The 15,808-nt window shown below is 52.5% G+C and overlaps 6 protein-coding genes across 6 annotated transcripts; 3 read left to right on the top strand and 3 right to left on the bottom strand.

Moving 5' to 3' along the window:
* Nucleotides 1–383: 383 nt before the first annotated feature.
* BU24DRAFT_429243 (uncharacterized protein) lies at nt 384–1,615 on the top strand. The gene has a single exon (XM_033529692.1). The coding sequence runs from the start codon at nt 694–696 to the stop codon at nt 1,531–1,533; it is 840 nt and encodes a 279-aa protein (XP_033377011.1). The 5' UTR covers nt 384–693; the 3' UTR covers nt 1,534–1,615.
* Nucleotides 1,616–2,606: 991 nt separating this feature from the next.
* BU24DRAFT_456185 (uncharacterized protein) lies at nt 2,607–3,925 on the bottom strand (the record flags this gene model as incomplete). The annotated part of the gene is made up of 1 exon (XM_033531424.1): nt 2,607–3,925. The coding sequence occupies exon 1, from the start codon at nt 3,903–3,905 to the stop codon at nt 2,607–2,609; it is 1,299 nt and encodes a 432-aa protein (XP_033377012.1). The 5' UTR covers nt 3,906–3,925.
* A 271-nt stretch (nt 3,926–4,196) lies between these two features.
* On the bottom strand, nt 4,197–5,651 carry BU24DRAFT_429244 (uncharacterized protein). The gene has a single exon (XM_033529693.1). The coding sequence runs from the start codon at nt 5,609–5,611 to the stop codon at nt 4,340–4,342; it is 1,272 nt and encodes a 423-aa protein (XP_033377013.1). The 5' UTR covers nt 5,612–5,651; the 3' UTR covers nt 4,197–4,339.
* Nucleotides 5,652–5,759: 108 nt separating this feature from the next.
* Nucleotides 5,760–8,814, top strand: BU24DRAFT_445440 (stress-activated map kinase-interacting protein-like protein). The gene is made up of 3 exons (XM_033530695.1): nt 5,760–5,891; nt 5,949–6,350; nt 6,401–8,814. Exons 1-3 carry the CDS (start codon nt 5,869–5,871, stop codon nt 8,511–8,513), a joined length of 2,538 nt encoding a protein of 845 aa, XP_033377014.1. The 5' UTR covers nt 5,760–5,868; the 3' UTR covers nt 8,514–8,814.
* A 299-nt stretch (nt 8,815–9,113) lies between these two features.
* Nucleotides 9,114–12,156, top strand: BU24DRAFT_429247 (uncharacterized protein). Its single transcript, XM_033529694.1, has 3 exons — nt 9,114–9,739; nt 9,856–10,525; nt 10,663–12,156. Exons 1-3 carry the CDS (start codon nt 9,228–9,230, stop codon nt 11,656–11,658), a joined length of 2,178 nt encoding a protein of 725 aa, XP_033377015.1. The 5' UTR covers nt 9,114–9,227; the 3' UTR covers nt 11,659–12,156.
* On the bottom strand, nt 12,088–14,983 carry BU24DRAFT_359819 (voltage-gated protein/chloride channel-like protein; the record flags this gene model as incomplete). The annotated part of the gene is made up of 3 exons (XM_033524067.1): nt 12,088–12,156; nt 12,254–13,564; nt 13,616–14,983. 3 exons carry the CDS (start codon nt 14,981–14,983, stop codon nt 12,088–12,090), a joined length of 2,748 nt encoding a protein of 915 aa, XP_033377016.1.
* Between the last annotated feature and the right edge of the window lie 825 nt (nt 14,984–15,808).

The following is a 15,808-nucleotide window of genomic DNA, read 5'->3' on the forward strand; positions in this document are numbered from 1 at the left end:
CTTCCGAATAAACTCTGGCGACATGGATGTGGTCACTCGCTCGCATGCCCTGAATCCAACAGTGGTTTGATGACGCACAGCCAATGACAGAGGGACAGTGATTCACAGCCCTCCAAGTCGGTCGAAACAGCCGAAGAGAGTTTGGACTGTGCCTCTCTACCGCATGCTTATCTCGCGTCCGATGTTGATGTCAACTACGCCGCATCAGCTGGTTAGGAAATTCAAACCCAACATGCGACGGTCATAGGATGCGCGGAAACTTCATAGATGGTGACTTCATGTTAAGTGGCGATCAGTCTAAAATTTCTTCTGATCGAGCGATGCAATACTTTTGTATGCTTCCAAAAATTGTTTTGTTGTTCTTTTTTAACATCATTTTGCAGTATCCATGTCAGCCCATGTCAGCACTGTAAACATCTTAGTCTAAGCGAATTGAAACGGAATGTAAGCCCCCTGCAGTGTTGTGCATCCACGGCGCGTAGCAGTGAACGGTGTAAGGAGAATCAGATTGTACAACGCAGTGAAGCGTTTCGAATTGCCTAGCGATCATCGACCACATGGGGCGCAGTTCACGGCACAGCACATTGACAGAATGATAATTAGCATCAAAGGATCCCATCAGCGAGCAATAATCGTTGTTCGCAATTATTGCAAATTATCGATCTCCATACTGATTGCATCTATTTGCACGCCATGTATATCACGAAGCGAAGCAATGTCGGGCCCCAGTTAGCATTCACATTGCCCCTCATCTTCGCGATCCTATTGGTCGTCCTGGCATTTGCCGTCTATCTCCTATGGAAATACAGACTATGGCAAAGGCAACGATCCCAAGACACCACGGGCAAGCAGCTGGACCCAGAGTCACTCGAGGGGGGCGATTCCCCAGTTCCAGACCTCTTCACTAGATTCCAACAATTTCAGAACCCTCACTACACACCACAAATCATCTTCGACGGCAGCAGCGACGAAAAGACACAGCATAAGACATACATCGCGGAGATACCGCAAGTCCATTGCGCAAAAGCAGCCACGCCCCATATCGTCGAAATCAATCCTGCCCGACCTGAACCTAAGGGCGTGGGTATCCGTGGGCGCATGGGCTCCATCAACGGCGACACTAATCGTCGAGCCGTCATGGCAGACGACACTCTGATCTTGGTTGCTCCAGAATCGGGATCAACACCGCCGTTGCCTGGATACTCTTCTACTGCATCGTCGCCTCAATTTCCTAGTCCTGCTGAACTCCCATCGGACTGGCCGCTGAAGGCGCAAACAACAATCCCTACAATAGAAATCAGCAGTCCAACAGATGAGAAACCGCCCCGCACAGAATTTGAAACTCCGACAGTAGTGAGCGAAAGCCAAGCTGTCGATACGGCATCCCCCGAGACAAAGGAGACAAAGACAGATGAGAAACCCCCGGCACAACGAGAGAAGCGTGACTCCATCGTGGAGATCCAGACCTTAGAAGAGGATCAAAGGAAAAAGGATGAGGAGACACAAGATCGACGATCTACAGGAGACCGGTAGCTCCGCCTTTGGAGCGTATCGCATTTTCAATTTGTATCATGTTTTATTAGAATGAAATGTAAATGTGTAATGACCCTTGTACAACTCTTTGAAAGAAAGGAACTTCTTTATGTCTGCCTTGGCTTTGTGATCATGAACTGTGTAACTGGTGTTTCCGGGTATGGTCAGTCTCATAACGCTACTCCACATATAGAAGCAATGGGGATGTAATTATCTGTAGTGTATTACAGTGTAGCGATCAGCCACTGTATGGTGATACGTGATGAATCATCGCTACCTCGAAAACGACACTTCTTCCCTCTTGTCGCTGTATCTGATAAGCAAAATATCTTAGGTTCCCGTTCCCGGATTACACCTTAGTTTGCGGGGAAAAGATTCAATGTTTGATGTCAATACCTCATCACAAACCTGAGAAATGATGATACTTATCGCCTTTGTAACGGTAGACCACTAGGTTCCCTTTCGGAAAAATAATACGAGGGATTGGCTTGTCTCGTTTCATCCCCTATGGTAATAGTGGTTTGGTCACTTGCTTGAAGTAATTCTGCCTTTATTCAAAGTTTGTGTGGTGCCGTTTTGATTCTCTGTGCATGTCTACATAGAGGGAGAATAACTAGCGCACTACACCCAGTACATGCCCATAGGGGCGAATTTCTGAAAGAAAAACCATAAGGAGACTTCCATCAAACAGGAGTATGATAAGTCCCGACCGATCGATGAGGAAAGTGCATGCTCTAAAGAGCCCATCTGCGCCTTCGATGCAATGGACTTCAACGTGTTTGAGCAAGCTCCAATGGTACTGATGAAAAACGCTTTTGTTATTGCTTCGTGATTATTGACCTAGCTCCGAATTGTCCTCTTTTCGTCGTTCACAAGTGTTCGACACCCCCAGCTCCAATACACCAAAGTATCGCGTACACTGTACTGTAAGAGCAGTATTCAAATATCGGCCTGCGATTCGTTAGTAATGTGTATGATCCAGGAGTCTAAGAGTCCCTTCCTCTAAACCACAGCTTGCGAGCGATCCCAAGCCTCCTCTCTTCATTGTTATGCTCCAACTGAGCACAGTTCATCTAACGTCTGCGCTGTCTATCGAATTTCGCGCGCTGCTTGATGTAGACGATCTTCGATTCGAGAAAGGAAACGTAGTGATGATCCGCGCCGAGGCAAGCAACCGCAGTCTCAAGAGCCTGCTGCGCCTGAGCCAAACACTGAATCCACTTTCCCTTCATGCACGGATAGATCTCGAGGATGAGAGCTAGACGCCATCTGATCAGCTCCGCGTCAGCGCATCCGGCGACCTTGAGCAAGCGGATAAGCTCCAGGATTGATGCTTCTGCCTCCGCGAAGTTATAGAACTTGTAACCCGAGGTACTGTGGAGGCTCTGGAGGAAATCCTGGATGGGGAGGACGCGGTTGTGTATGTCCGAGCGCGTGACGTCCTGGGAAGTGCGGTGGAGGTGGGCAGGGTCGCAGGCAATACAATTGCATTGGTCGCAATACTGCCTGAGCAGGTCGGCACGAGCATCTGCGTTGTGATACCAGATCTGACTGCCAAGCACGCTCATGCAGAGCTCCTCGTGGGCGGCGATGTCCCGCACGGCTTGGACCCTGAAGCGCTTGGTCTTCGTGTCGTAAAAGCCGTTGCAGTTGGGGATGCAAGAATGGCGGAGGCGCGCCGCGGTGGGGAAGATGCCGGTTACCTGGTCATCTCCCGGCTCGTCAATCGTAGGATCGATGGAGTTGTGGACAAGAGAGAAACGATGAGTGAAGTATCGAGCTCCGATACGCCATTCTATCATCAAAGGCTCCACGGTGTTGCCCAATCGTATCAGTATCTCCTCCTCGTATTCTGAAATTTCATCACCTTTGGCGATAAGATCTTCCATGACCTTTAGTTGGGGATCGATGAAGTGGACCATGTTGACCAGCATTGGAGGCCATCCCGGTGGCAACTCCATGAACATGTCTTTCTGTTCGTCAGAGAGTCCGAAAAATGCATCCAGAACGTGCTCCATGACGTCGCCAGGCTCAGGCAATGTAAAGAGAGGGACTTCGTCGATGACACGCGTGCCCTTCTTGATATCGGTCGTCGCGTAGAGACCTCTGAACTGGTCGCCGCGGCATCCGGCCAAAGGGTACTCCAATAAGGCGAAAAGATCCAACTCGTCGTCACTCGACATAGTGTCTGGAGCCTTCATCTTCTTCTTGCGGCCTCCACGTCTTCTGCGTAGATTTCTCTGGGAGGACTTCGGTTTTTGTTTGGCCTGATCTGAGCGAAGGCAGAAGCCTTCACGATTGCTGGATTGGTCAGTCTCCAGCGCAAAGTTGACTGGTGATGGTGGCAGAGGAAGAGGCCGCACTGGCGCCATCTCGTTGGACTGTTGCGGTAACTGGGGTGGGGCCACTCTACTTTCTGTTTAAACAGACTGACTGCTGAGGGGACTTTCCAGTCTCACTCAATGGTTGAAATACTCGCAATCGCAGAGTGAAAAGTGAGGTGTAAGGCAGATGGAATCAAGCTTGCGAGAAGTAAAGGTTTGTAGGATTGGCGGTCAGGCCAATCAGAGATGTGTTTGTAGTAGAAGCAATCATAACAAAAAAAGGTGAAGGTGGATTTACAGGCTGCCACCCAAGCAATCACGCATATCGTAACTGTCACCACGCTAAAACGACAAACTGTTGGTATGGGCACAGATTTGAATTCTGCACTGATGTTTCCATTGGTCCTAGATCTTTGAAAGGCGCATACTGAAATCGATATGCATCATCTATACAGACTCGATATAACTTCGCCACTATTACTTCACCATCCGTACTTATTGCCGGCTTCCTTCTTGTTCCTCCTACCAGCAGCGAAATGTTCCTCCAATGCCTCTTTCTGCGTTGCGGCAACATTGATCAAGCTTCTCAAGCTAGTCTTCCCAGTGCCAGAGATGGATTTGAGTGCCCTATGTTCAACGGTCTCTCCTGCCTGCCGTAGTTTTTCATTGTGTGCATACTCTTTATCTGTGTTGAAATCGATTATGTTGGCTGCTGACATATCAGCTCCTCGCCCCTTTCGGCCAAAGAGCTGTCGGCGTTCCGCTTCCGAGAGATTAAGTTCGGAGGCAATACTTGTAAGGCCTTGTGAGCCGGATGCTGCTCCAGTGGGCATCGAGGACGACGCCGTATTTGATTGGAAAGTGTTGCTGTCCGTGAAGGCATTGTCAGGAATATGCGCTTCTTCATCCTCTTCCTGGTCATCAAAACCATAAAGCATTGGCTGATACTGCTCCTCATTTCTAGGAGCAACTTGATCTTCCTCTGGTTCGCCGAAAAGTGACACCTTTGGCTTGGCTTTCGGTGCAGAGACGGCAGTTTGAGATGCCGCAGGAGCTTTGCTTGGAGTTGTAGAACTTGCGGAGCCTGAGTCTGGAGCGATAGGCTTGTGGACAATCGGCTTTTTCTTCTTCCCCCGTGCAACTGACATGGGCATGAGTTTGGGTCTAAGCACCGGCTTTGCTTTGGGTTCTTGTGTCTTCTCGGGATTTGTGACTTTAGCTACGGGTGGTGGTGCCGCTTTAGTCTCTTTCTTGGGAGGCGGTAGATTGAGTAACGCGCGGAAGTCTTCCTTCTGTTTGGGTGTATCGTCCTTCTCTGGAGATGCCTCCTTTTGTATTGGATTCCCATCCTCGTCGTAGTCTTCTTCGATGGCAGACCGACGCTGAAACGCAGGCTCTGCCCCAGTCTTCAGATTTATGCCAACTCCCAATCTTTTTCCTAAACCACGACTGCCAGGTGCTGCGGCCGTTGCCGGATCGATCTTTGGTTTCTTTGGCGCAGGAAGCATAGAATTAAAGCCGCCGAATACCCCTCCTCCAGTACGCGCCTTCTTGGCCGGAGGAGCGTCCGCCTCTATGTCATCCTTCTCTGACTTCGAATGCGATACGGAGGGCAGGTTCAGCTTGATCTTTCCTGGGTTGGATCGATCCACGACTTTCTGGAATGCTTTTGGTGCCTGTTTTGGTGCAGGCTTTGCGGCCTGGTGCGCATCATTGTCCGAGTCTTCGGAATCGGAGTAGGCGATCAAATTCATGGTGTCTGGAGGAATGCGATCGCAGGAATATAAATCGATGAAGAAAAAGTGAAGGGTGACATGCGATTGACGTTGGCCATGGAGATGCTTGGCGCGCCTCTTATCGATAGTGACCTTGACCCAAGGGTTCAGCCCTCAGACGCGGCATCGACCGTCGTTACAACTACATCTCCTCTCCGCCTAACACCTCAAAGCACTCTTCAGCTGGTCTGGACGACTCCCCTATAACGATATTATGACCCGGTAGCAATTTGAACATGTCGCTCCTTCAGAACGAGGAGTAAAGACCCCCGCATCTTCTCCGCAATGGGCATGCGCTAACCACCCTCCCCCCCAGCTTCGTCCTCTACCAATTACGCACTGCGTACCTCAGCCAGGTCAAAGATGGCGTCGGCGAGCGCTTGATCAATGTCGACTCTTCGTTCCTGAACAACCCAGCCTTCCGCGCCGCCGGCTGGGTGCCAAATGCTGCCGAGATACGCCGCACGTACTCGCCGCCAATCCCCACTGCAGTAACCTCCGATTACTTCCAGGCACCGCGTTCGGCTGGCCTGAAGTCGCCTGAAGGATTCGGTGAAGACGAGGATGAAGGCGGCATGGTAACGGGCGGCGGGGGCAGCAATGACACAGTGGGGCCTACGTTAAATACCAAGCGACGTCGCAGGAAAGAAATACTAGATGAGGATGACAGCAGCGACCTGAGCGATGAAAGCGACGAAGATATGGAGGGCACACATAGGTCAATTTGGAAGATCGTGTATTGATGTATCTTTACTTACACTGAGCTAGGCCCGTAACCCAGATCAAGTTCCAGAAGATGCCCCTGCGCAATCGAGCTGGATCGTCACCCATTCGTGGGTCTGCCCTGAGGCATGGGCTGGCAGACACAGCCGACGGGCCATCTGTCATGGTGACATCGCCTTCACGACCGCCAGATAGTCGCCTTCGCAGAGGATCTCTGGGCGCGGTGGAGAGCATCAAGGAGCGTGCCAGGAGGGACACCGTGACCAGCAGTGAAATGTCTTCGGAGAATGAGCAAGATTCGTTCATATTCCAGAAGAAAAGGGTCAACCCCCACAGAATTGGCAAAGGCAGTCACATTCTTTCAGATCGGAACCGAGAAGACGAAACGGAGCGGCTCGAGGCTCTTCACGAAGGCAACGAATCCGACAGTTCACTATCGTCTGAATTCTCAGGAACCGCTGATTCTGCGTCTCTACTCGGCGAAGGCGACGGTCTCCCATCTACTCCTTCTGCTGCTCTACCTCACGTGAACGCAATTCCTGGGTTGACACCTTTTGCAAATACATCGCCCAGGAAGGCTCAAAAGCAAGTGGCACCCACTCTGCAGGCTCTTCCACCGCCGCGTCCTATCAGTTTTATTCCTCCTATCAGTGCTTTGACCCAAGCTCTCCAGGCAAAGGAACAAAAGCCGTCCAACCCGCTTCAAAGATTTGCTGCACTGTCGGCCGCCAGCGAAGCTCAGGTCAATCCCATCTACATTCGAATCTACTGCCCATTCTCATCAAAGTCTTCAAAACCTATTGAACTGCTGATGAAGAAATTCGATGACAAGGGAGAGGCTGTCACAGTGTCGGAAGCCATCGGCTTCGCATTATGGCGATATCAGGAGGAGAAATTGGAGCCCGCCTTGTCAGCCGAACAAGCTAATGTCAATTGCTGGGTACTTCGAATGTACGACGATGGCGAGATCGATGACGAGTTCCCAGCGTTGACAAGAAACAAACCAATTATGGATTTCGCCTCCAACAATAGCCGAGGGATGCGGCCTCGAGCGCGAGAAAAGCCATGGGACGAGTTCGGTCTCGTCAAAGCGAGCGAGCGGGAGTTGGCAGAAAATGAGAAACTCACTCCTGTGTACAGCAGAGAGGCTGCCGCGGCCCTGGCGAGTCAACAATCGGCCACTGAAAGTCCGGTTGAGAAGAAGCCGCCTCCCAAGCCCATGGCTAGTCGGGCAAAGAGTTTCCGCAATCCGATTACTGGGCCATCGTTTGCACCAACAGCTAGTCGCAAGAATACCAGCAACCTCGCCGATGCCCCATCAGGCCCGACTACGCATGCGGCGAGTCGCGTTGGAGCACCCAAGGTGGTCAATGTGCATTTCACGGATGAGAACTTCAACACGAGACATACATCAGTGCCGTGCACGACCGACACCTACATTGCTGAGGTCTTCGACAAAGTGTGCCGTGACCTCCACCTAGATAAGGCTCTATACGTCTTGAAGGTGTCAGGTTCTACGACCGTAGCACCGTCAGATCGAACGGTCGAAGCTCTAGGGAGTCGCTCCGACCTGGATCTTATACGTCGTCGATTCGTGGGCGACGGTGTTTTCGGTCTTGCGGGCTCGCCCGGCTCCTCCTCGCCCAATGCTCCTTTGATCATTTCCACAGGAGGGGCCACTAAGAAGACGAAGAAATCCGAGCGCACGATTGCCGCAGCCTCGGGGCCCGCTCTGATGCATCCGCTCTCTAAACACAGCACCAACGATGTGATGGGCCATCTTTCCGCCCAGAATCCGTACTACCGCAGATACCTCGTCACCCGAAAACAGCCCATGTCATTCACGTCGTCATCGTCCCGCATCATAGCTCTCGACAATGAGTACATGCATATCCTGCCGTCGACGTCTACCAAAGACAAAGACCTCGACGCTGCGACGAAGGCTCTCTTCGACCAGTCCAAGATGACCAATATTCATTTTAGCAGCATCGTCGGTAGCAAAGTTAGCAAGAAGCATCCCAGGATGTTCCGCGTCATTGTTTTCAAGGAGAGGGAAACGAAAAGGTACGATTTCGAGGCGAGGGACGGGGACGAGGCGAGGGAGATAGTCGAGGAGATCAAGAAGGGATATAACCGCTTCCAGGAGGGCATGGTATAGGGTCTCTTTACCTTTCCGTAACCGGCTTCTTCTTCATGGGATTTCATCTACGAATCCACATCTTTTTCTCTACATTTTCGGGAATGGGGACTACATAGCGAGTTGAACGACTGGGTTGGTGACGGGACGGGAGTACGATTTTCTGGGTTTCTGCAAAACATGAAGCAGGTGTAAAGCCATTGGGTCTGGGGTTGGCGCTACTCATATCTTTCTTCTTCACATTGATTTCGGCAGGTTTCGACATAAAAGATACCATTAGGCGAGGTCTTAACAGGGATCATCACATACTTACCATTTATCGACTTTCATGCGACCAAGTGACTTCGGGATTTGAAAACAAGCGTTACTTCGACTCGTTACAGACAAGCGTTGATTTATCGACGTTTCCACCCGTGTTCTAATTTATTAGCTGAACTTCAGGTAGTTGCAGTAGTCCGATCTGATGCCAATCGTTCTCGTACGAATGTTGCTTTCTGCAGGCAGAACGAAAGCAACCGGCCTCAGCCCCAATAGCGGGGCTGAGAACAGAATGGATGCAGCCTTGCCAACATCAATTCAAATACTCACCCTTGCTCGCAATATAATTCTCACCAGACGACACCCCGAGCTGGTCGTAATTTCCTTGCAAAATCAGTCGTTTCCCTACGATAAACCTTAGGAAAGAGAAGGAAAATCCAAAGGGGACTCCGTAAGAAAACGGAAGGAGAAAGGAAAATGTCAGACAACATCACAGACGGCGAGCACCAACTCATATCACTCTTATCACGCCTTGTCCAACTCAGCTCCAATGCCAACGAGAAAGAATCCCTCGCATCCACCACCAACCGCCTCGCCCTCGCCGCCGTCTTCATCTCCATCGGCGCCTTCCTAACCGCCATCCTCCAAGCCGTACTCCAATATGCCGACACCAACGACACCAGCCGCCGCAAATGCAACGCCAGCGCCATCGGCCGGGCTGCCTACGGCGAAAGCCTGACGCAGTGGTCCTGGCGAGGCTGGCAGAAGAAGTACTTCTACCGCGAGCTACTCGTCGACCGCATGAGGATCCAGATGTGTGCGAAGAGTCCACAGTCGAATTCCGCGGCGCAGAGGATCTTCGGGTTTTGCGATGGGTTCGATTTCTTCGACGCGCCGAGGCTGTCGCAAGACTTCAACTATCGCTGGGTAAGCACGTACGAGACGATGTTCAACCAGGCGAGTCTTCATGAGGCGTCGAAGCCTATCCGGTGAGTTTGCATTCTTGATAGCATGTTCAGAGAGGTTTCTCCAGCAGTGCGGCTTCAGGAGTATCAAGCCCATAGATATATTGGTGATGGATAATAAACTGATAATGATGCTTAAGGGATGGGTCAATGTATTTTTGCAAACAAGTCAAGAAACAACAGAACCGAGATACTCCACTCATAGCAGATGACGCTCCATTCGACGACACCATGTCCATTGAAGAAAATTCAGAGCCCTGGGAGATGGTCGAGGAAGACGAGCTCCCAAAATTTATCCGCGCCCGATGGAATCTCCACAAGCAACTTTCGAAATCGGACCACGCCATCCGGCCCCGTGCCAGCTGGGCACAGCTTTTCGAAATGCTGGAGGTCGACGATTTCGAAGACATGACCACAAATATTGTAGACGCGGATTGTATCTCATCCGGCCTGGACGTACCTACACAATCGATGGACTTCGCAGAGCTGGGCTTGCTCTGTTTCCTCCTAGGCCTGGACAAGATCGAGATCAATGCAAAGGAGCGGTTGTTCAGTGCCACGTCCGAGGACGGTGCCGTGGTGACGGAGACTCTGCCTATGGTGGGTAAGGTCCTGAGGTTCCAGATGTATGAACGGGTGCTGGATCTCCCGTGGGCGAATTTCCGGTACATTTCGACAAGTGTCAATTTGGAGGAACAACTGCTTGGGTATCTGCCTCCTATGAACGAGTCAAAGAATGATAGAGATTCGTCTGCTTTCACGCAGGCGAGGTTGATGGCCCAGCAGCAAAACACGATGGTCTCTCCTACTGTAAGTGCTTTGAAAGGATATCTCTGCCTATAAAACACATCACCGTACCTTGGGAACGCAACTATCGGTCTTCCATTCCCCTCTCCATAACCACCCATCACCCTTCTCAGACCATATTCACTGATAAACACCTCCAGAGTCCTCGAGATCCCAGCATAGTTCTCCTCGACTGGCAGGAGAAAGTCAGTAGGACGACATGGCCACGGATAGCCCACGAAGCCGTGGCCTCGCTCCTCCCCATGACCATCGGCTACCCAGGCAAGCTCCTCCTCGACTCCGTCCTCGAAGTCTTCCGGCCCCTCGCAAAGGACGTCCTCACCCGCTGCGGCGAGACCTACCTCATCCGCGGCAAAGACTCCCACGAAAGATTCGGTCGCTACAGCAAGTTCACCCTACTCCACAAGCGCGCCCTCATCCGACACGTAGAGGCCGGCAAGCACGGCTGGGCACACTACACCGTCTCCATCGACACTCTCGAGGAACAGTTCCTATCCGGCAGGGCGAACTCCAGATCACCAAGCTACATCATCCACTCCGGCCACCTCTACACCTCCGTCCACGCCCTCCTCGTCTCCCTCATCCCCCTAACCACCTCCTCCTTCTCCCTGTCCACAATCCGCACCTGGGCCCACACCACATCACCATCCTCATCCCGGCTGCATCTCCCCGACCCAACAACCCTCCTCTGGACCCAAGTCCTCCTCCTCGACATCCTCATCGCCCGAGCCCTCCTCGACATCACCCCCTCCCCGTCCTTCCTCTCCACACCCTCCCCCTCAGCCATCGATACCGCCTTCGCAAAATACCCCCGCAACTCCCCCATCCGCTCCATCCCCCGCTCCGGCCCCCACCGCAGACTCATCCTCGCCGCCTTCACCGCGCTCGAGACCTCCCTGCACGACACGCACGGCACACTGTTCCCCTTCCAGAACTTACACACGAACCTCCTCGACGCGTTTCATCCAGATGGTGCGAAGACGAGTCACATCGATAGGTTTCGGATCGAGTACCTTGCGGATCTGTTCAGGTTGAGGGCGCTGTGCTGGTTGTTGTTAGTTGCGGCGTTGCCGGATAGTTCGGACGTCGCGAGACTGCATTTGGAGGGGGTCAAGGTTGTGCTGCCGATGATTTAGATTGATACATACATAGAGTTTCAAGCAGTGGTTTTGAGAATGAGTGACTATTGGTGTTTGATTGAATTGATTGATTGATTGGGTTCATCTACATATGGTATCTTCTCTTCCGTTGTCTACGCGGGTTCGGTTCTTTCTAGATGGCATGCACTTTCTTTCTTCCTTTCCTTTCGTACGCTCGGTTGGATATAGCTAGCTAGCTGGCTATAGAAAACAAGGAAAATGTGACAAGGGGCAAAAAACAAATATGCAGAAAAATGCAATAGGGGGGAAATTTGAAGAGGAGTGAGAGAAAAAAACGCCGAGGTATCATGCTGATTGATGCAAAGAGTGGTTCGATGAATGATGCCGAAACATGGAAATGCAAAATGCAAAAAGGGTGTTTCTGGGTGGGTGATGCAGTGATGGGGTTTGTGGATGTGGATGTGTCTATTTGGTCTCGACGTCGCTCGACTCTTCGAGCTCTTTCATGTATTTCACGAATGCTTTTTTGTGGATCTGTAGGTAGGGTACAATGTCAGTATTTATACGTACGTATGAAGTGCGGTGGAAATATATATATGTATATGTGTAAGGGGGAGGAGGGGGAACTTACCAATCCAGCGTATCGTCCGTCCCTGACGACGCAGATGTATCGCAGGCCTAGCTTGACGAAGCACTCGTAGACCAAGTCCATGGGCGAGTGGACGTCGAGGGCGACGGGCGCGGGGTCGATGTACGGCGTGAAGTCTGTCGGGTCGGCGGATTCGTCGTCGCTGCCGCCCATTTGCCCGCCGCTGTTGATGACGTTGTCGCGGCCAGCGGCCCAGCCGACGTCCGTGGACATGAGACATAGCGAGTTCTCTTCGTTCTCGAGCTTGTCGAGCGCGAACTCGAGGTCCGGCGCGGGGATCAGGCCGACGAGGACGCCGTGCCGGACGATCGGGAGGCCGCCGTCGATCTCGCCCGAGACGTGGAGGTATTGCTGCTTTGCGCGGAGTTCGTGGGCGGGCACGAGGGGCGCGTCCGTGATGTCGATGATGCGTTCGGGCCGGACGCGGCCCGTGATATCGCCCAGTTCGCTCGTGAAGATAGGCCGGACTTTGTTGTCGAGGAAGGGGTACGAGTTCATGTCTGTGAGGAGGTCGTAGATGCTGAGGGGTTCGATGGCGTCGGCAGTCCATTTCGCGACGAGGATGCCCAGGGAGAACGGGAGGACGTGGTCGAGGCTGCCGGTGAGTTCGAAGAGGATGACTGCGAGCGTGACGGTCAGGCGTGTGACGCCTGTCATTGTTGCGCCGGCTGCGACCATGGCGTAGACGCCGGGCACGACGCACGAACCGGGAGGACCTGTGGGATCGCAGTGCCCGAACACTCCGGAATCGGCAAAATGGAGAGCGAAGAGCTGAACGGAATGGCCGACGAAGCGTCCAGCCAGGCCGCCGACAACCATGGAAGGGACATAGATACCAGCGGGCACCTTTATGCCGAATGTAATGATAGTGAGCAACGCTTTGATGACAAAAGCAATGGCCAACGTCGCCAAAACGCCAGGGATGTGCTCCCTAGTAGGGCACAACCCGTCTCCACTGTCTGTGAAGGTGTCGCATGGACTGGCCAATTCGAAGAGCAACTCGGTGACCGGGAGCTTGGTGTATCTGTTCCAGAAACTCAAGCAGGCTGTGACGAGAGCGACCAGGAACACCTCGAGGAGCGGATACTGCTTGATGACCGATATGCGTCGGAACGTTCTAGCCCAGATGCGTGATGCTTTGATGAAAAGAGCACCAAGAACGCCGCCCAAAACACCCGTGAAAAGAAATGCAAGGAGCTCAAATGCCTTCCAATCTGTGAGGTAGCGGACCTCGAAGAGCACAATCTTGCCGGTGCCGTATGGGTTCAAGAATTTCAACGTCAGAGCAGCCGCCTGGTTTGCGTCAGTGTTCGTCTTAAGAAAAAAGGTGGCTCATACACTTACAATGCAGCAAAAGAAGGTCCTGAACAGGGTCTTCGGGGGAAAGTAGTAGCTAACTTCTTCCAAGCTGAAGAGCACTCCGCCGATGGGGGCACCGAAAGCGACAGCAACACCGCTGGCAGCACTAGCACTCAATACCTCTCGCCTCTTCCCGTCGTTGTTACTATACTTGGAAAAGAGACGACAACAAATGTTGCCGATACAAGCGGCAATGTGCACATAGGGTCCTTCTTTGCCTAGACTGAGGCCGGATGCCACACTCAAGATAAGTCCAAGCGTTTTGATGACGATGGTTCGCACTCCAAGATAACCGTGCAACACGAAACCGCTGAGAATGACTTTAACCTCGGCGACGCCACTACCTGCTGCGGAGTAATAGACCATGGGCGGGCGTGACGCCGACTCGTCGAATCTGGCCTGCGGGCTCAGACTCCTCTTTCGACCCTGCTCGTCTCGATCGGGATGGAGGAAATCGGCACCAAGATTCTCGTCCAAGGTGGAGAGAGAGATGGTGGATGGGATGACTGTCTTGCTCGCCAGGGTCAAGAGCGAAGAAGCCATGGCGAAGGCGATCATGCTCAGCATGAAAGCTGCGAATTGTGTCCCCGTCGTATCCAGTCTGTCCATTCTTATCCTCCGTGACCAGTGTATCCATTCGTCACATATCGATGCACCGTCGCAACAGGTCTTGCGATTCATGTACCATTTCTTAGAGCAATAGCCCTGCTTCCAGTCGAACAAGGTTGTTTCGGTGACATTCACAAGGTATGCCAGTGAGGCAGTCAATATGCCGATGATGGCGACGAGTATCCAGCCCTGTGCTCCGTCGAACCAGGCAGCTAAGCGGCCTCGAATGTCTTTTCGACTCCGCAATGCTTTAACACGAAAAGCGTCGGCAATGCTGTCGTGCACCCAGTCCGTGGACGTGAACTGATCGTACCAGACGCGGTCGTCCTTCCAAAACGCGCCCTTTGCGCTGTGTACACTGTTCTCCAGCGCCGCTCGGCGGTCACTCAGCGCGGAAACCAATCGTTGGCTGAAGTGATGGCTGAACGACCCAGCCCGACTGTGGCGTTTCCGTGAACTGTGATGTCGGAGGATGTACGGTCTCGGGGTGCCTGGAGTGGTCCCCGGGAGGCTCTTGTAGGATCGTGCAGGCCCGGTGGCATTGTCGAGCAGACCGGATCGTTCGTTTACCGTGTGTCTGGAGAGGTCGAGCTCGGAGCCCTGGGGCGGTCGGAGGCGATGGAAGGTACTTGTCGGGGAGGTATGCGCAATGTTGTGGTGGGAATGGGAGGTGGTGTTGTAGTCATCATAGTCGTCGCCGTCGTCGGATATCACACTGTTCTGGTCGACACTGTGGTAGGCCATGCTGGTGCTGCAGGTGTATGCAGAGGCAGCTTGCTTGAAGGAAGCCGCTGCGAGTGGGTATGTTTATTAGTGAATGTTCCAGCGGCGGAGGTTGTGGGCATAGTGCGTATGGCAGGTAGGCAGTTATGACATGTTTGATGAAACAGTCAAGGGGGGGTCATGCGGAGGGAGCGCGGGTACGCATAAAAGGATAGAGGGCTAAGAGGCGGTGGTCATCTGGTCTGGGAGCTTTGTGAGATGGAGAGGGTAGTAAGGTGCGTTCATGTGGCTGATTCAGAGCTCCGCCATTGTTGTTATTTCGGATGACCCTTTGAGCGGGATGCCTACTTGTATGGATGTGTGTGTAGGGCGGTAGGTAGTGAAGCTGTGAAAGGAGGAGGTATTCTGCGTAGGCGCGAAGTCGGTGTAGAGGAATTAAATGCGTACTTACAGGCTCCAGGACAGTTTAGAGCACCGGCGCAGTCACTACACAGTGGTACTGGAACTGGTAGTGCGTACTACTTGTATGTAGTGACTGGTAGTGTAGACAGTGATTGCTGGAGTTACTTGCAATCATGGGCGGACAGGTCGCTAATGGGAGCGGCGTAGCGGGAACGAGGGGGGCCCTGCATTTAAGCCACCCTCCGGCGTTAAAGGGTCTCTCGTGTTTCCCCGAGGGGAAGGAGGTGCGCGGGGAGATGGTGAGAGATTGACAGCTGACAGTCGACGGGTTGAACTGGAATGAAAAAGACGGAGGAGTATTCTTCAATGATCTGTCTATCGATGAGTATTTTCAAGCATAAAAAATATCAGAAAATTGAGGGTTGCTGGTGGGGTGAAGTGAAG

This window comes from Aaosphaeria arxii, assembly GCF_010015735.1.
Source record: "Aaosphaeria arxii CBS 175.79 unplaced genomic scaffold BU24scaffold_17, whole genome shotgun sequence".
NCBI lineage: Eukaryota > Fungi > Ascomycota > Dothideomycetes > Pleosporales > Aaosphaeria > Aaosphaeria arxii.

Excerpts from the sequence above, each read along its gene's own strand:
- BU24DRAFT_429243 (XM_033529692.1), top strand. The coding sequence starts at position 694 with ATGTATATCACGAAGCGAAGCAATGTCGGGCCCCAGTTAGCATTCACA.
- BU24DRAFT_429244 (XM_033529693.1), bottom strand. The coding sequence starts at position 5,611 with ATGAATTTGATCGCCTACTCCGATTCCGAAGACTCGGACAATGATGCG.
- BU24DRAFT_445440 (XM_033530695.1), top strand. The coding sequence starts at position 5,869 with ATGTCGCTCCTTCAGAACGAGGA. Across the intron at positions 5,892-5,948 it reads TCGCTCCTTCAGAACGAGGA|CTTCGTCCTCTACCAATTAC; the intron begins GTAAAGACCCCC and ends CCTCCCCCCCAG. Across the intron at positions 6,351-6,400 it reads GATATGGAGGGCACACATAG|GCCCGTAACCCAGATCAAGT; the intron begins GTCAATTTGGAA and ends ACACTGAGCTAG.
- BU24DRAFT_429247 (XM_033529694.1), top strand. The coding sequence starts at position 9,228 with ATGTCAGACAACATCACAGACGGCGAGCACCAACTCATATCACTCTTA. Across the intron at positions 9,740-9,855 it reads GAGGCGTCGAAGCCTATCCG|GGATGGGTCAATGTATTTTT; the intron begins GTGAGTTTGCAT and ends ATGATGCTTAAG. Across the intron at positions 10,526-10,662 it reads ACACGATGGTCTCTCCTACT|AGTCCTCGAGATCCCAGCAT; the intron begins GTAAGTGCTTTG and ends AAACACCTCCAG.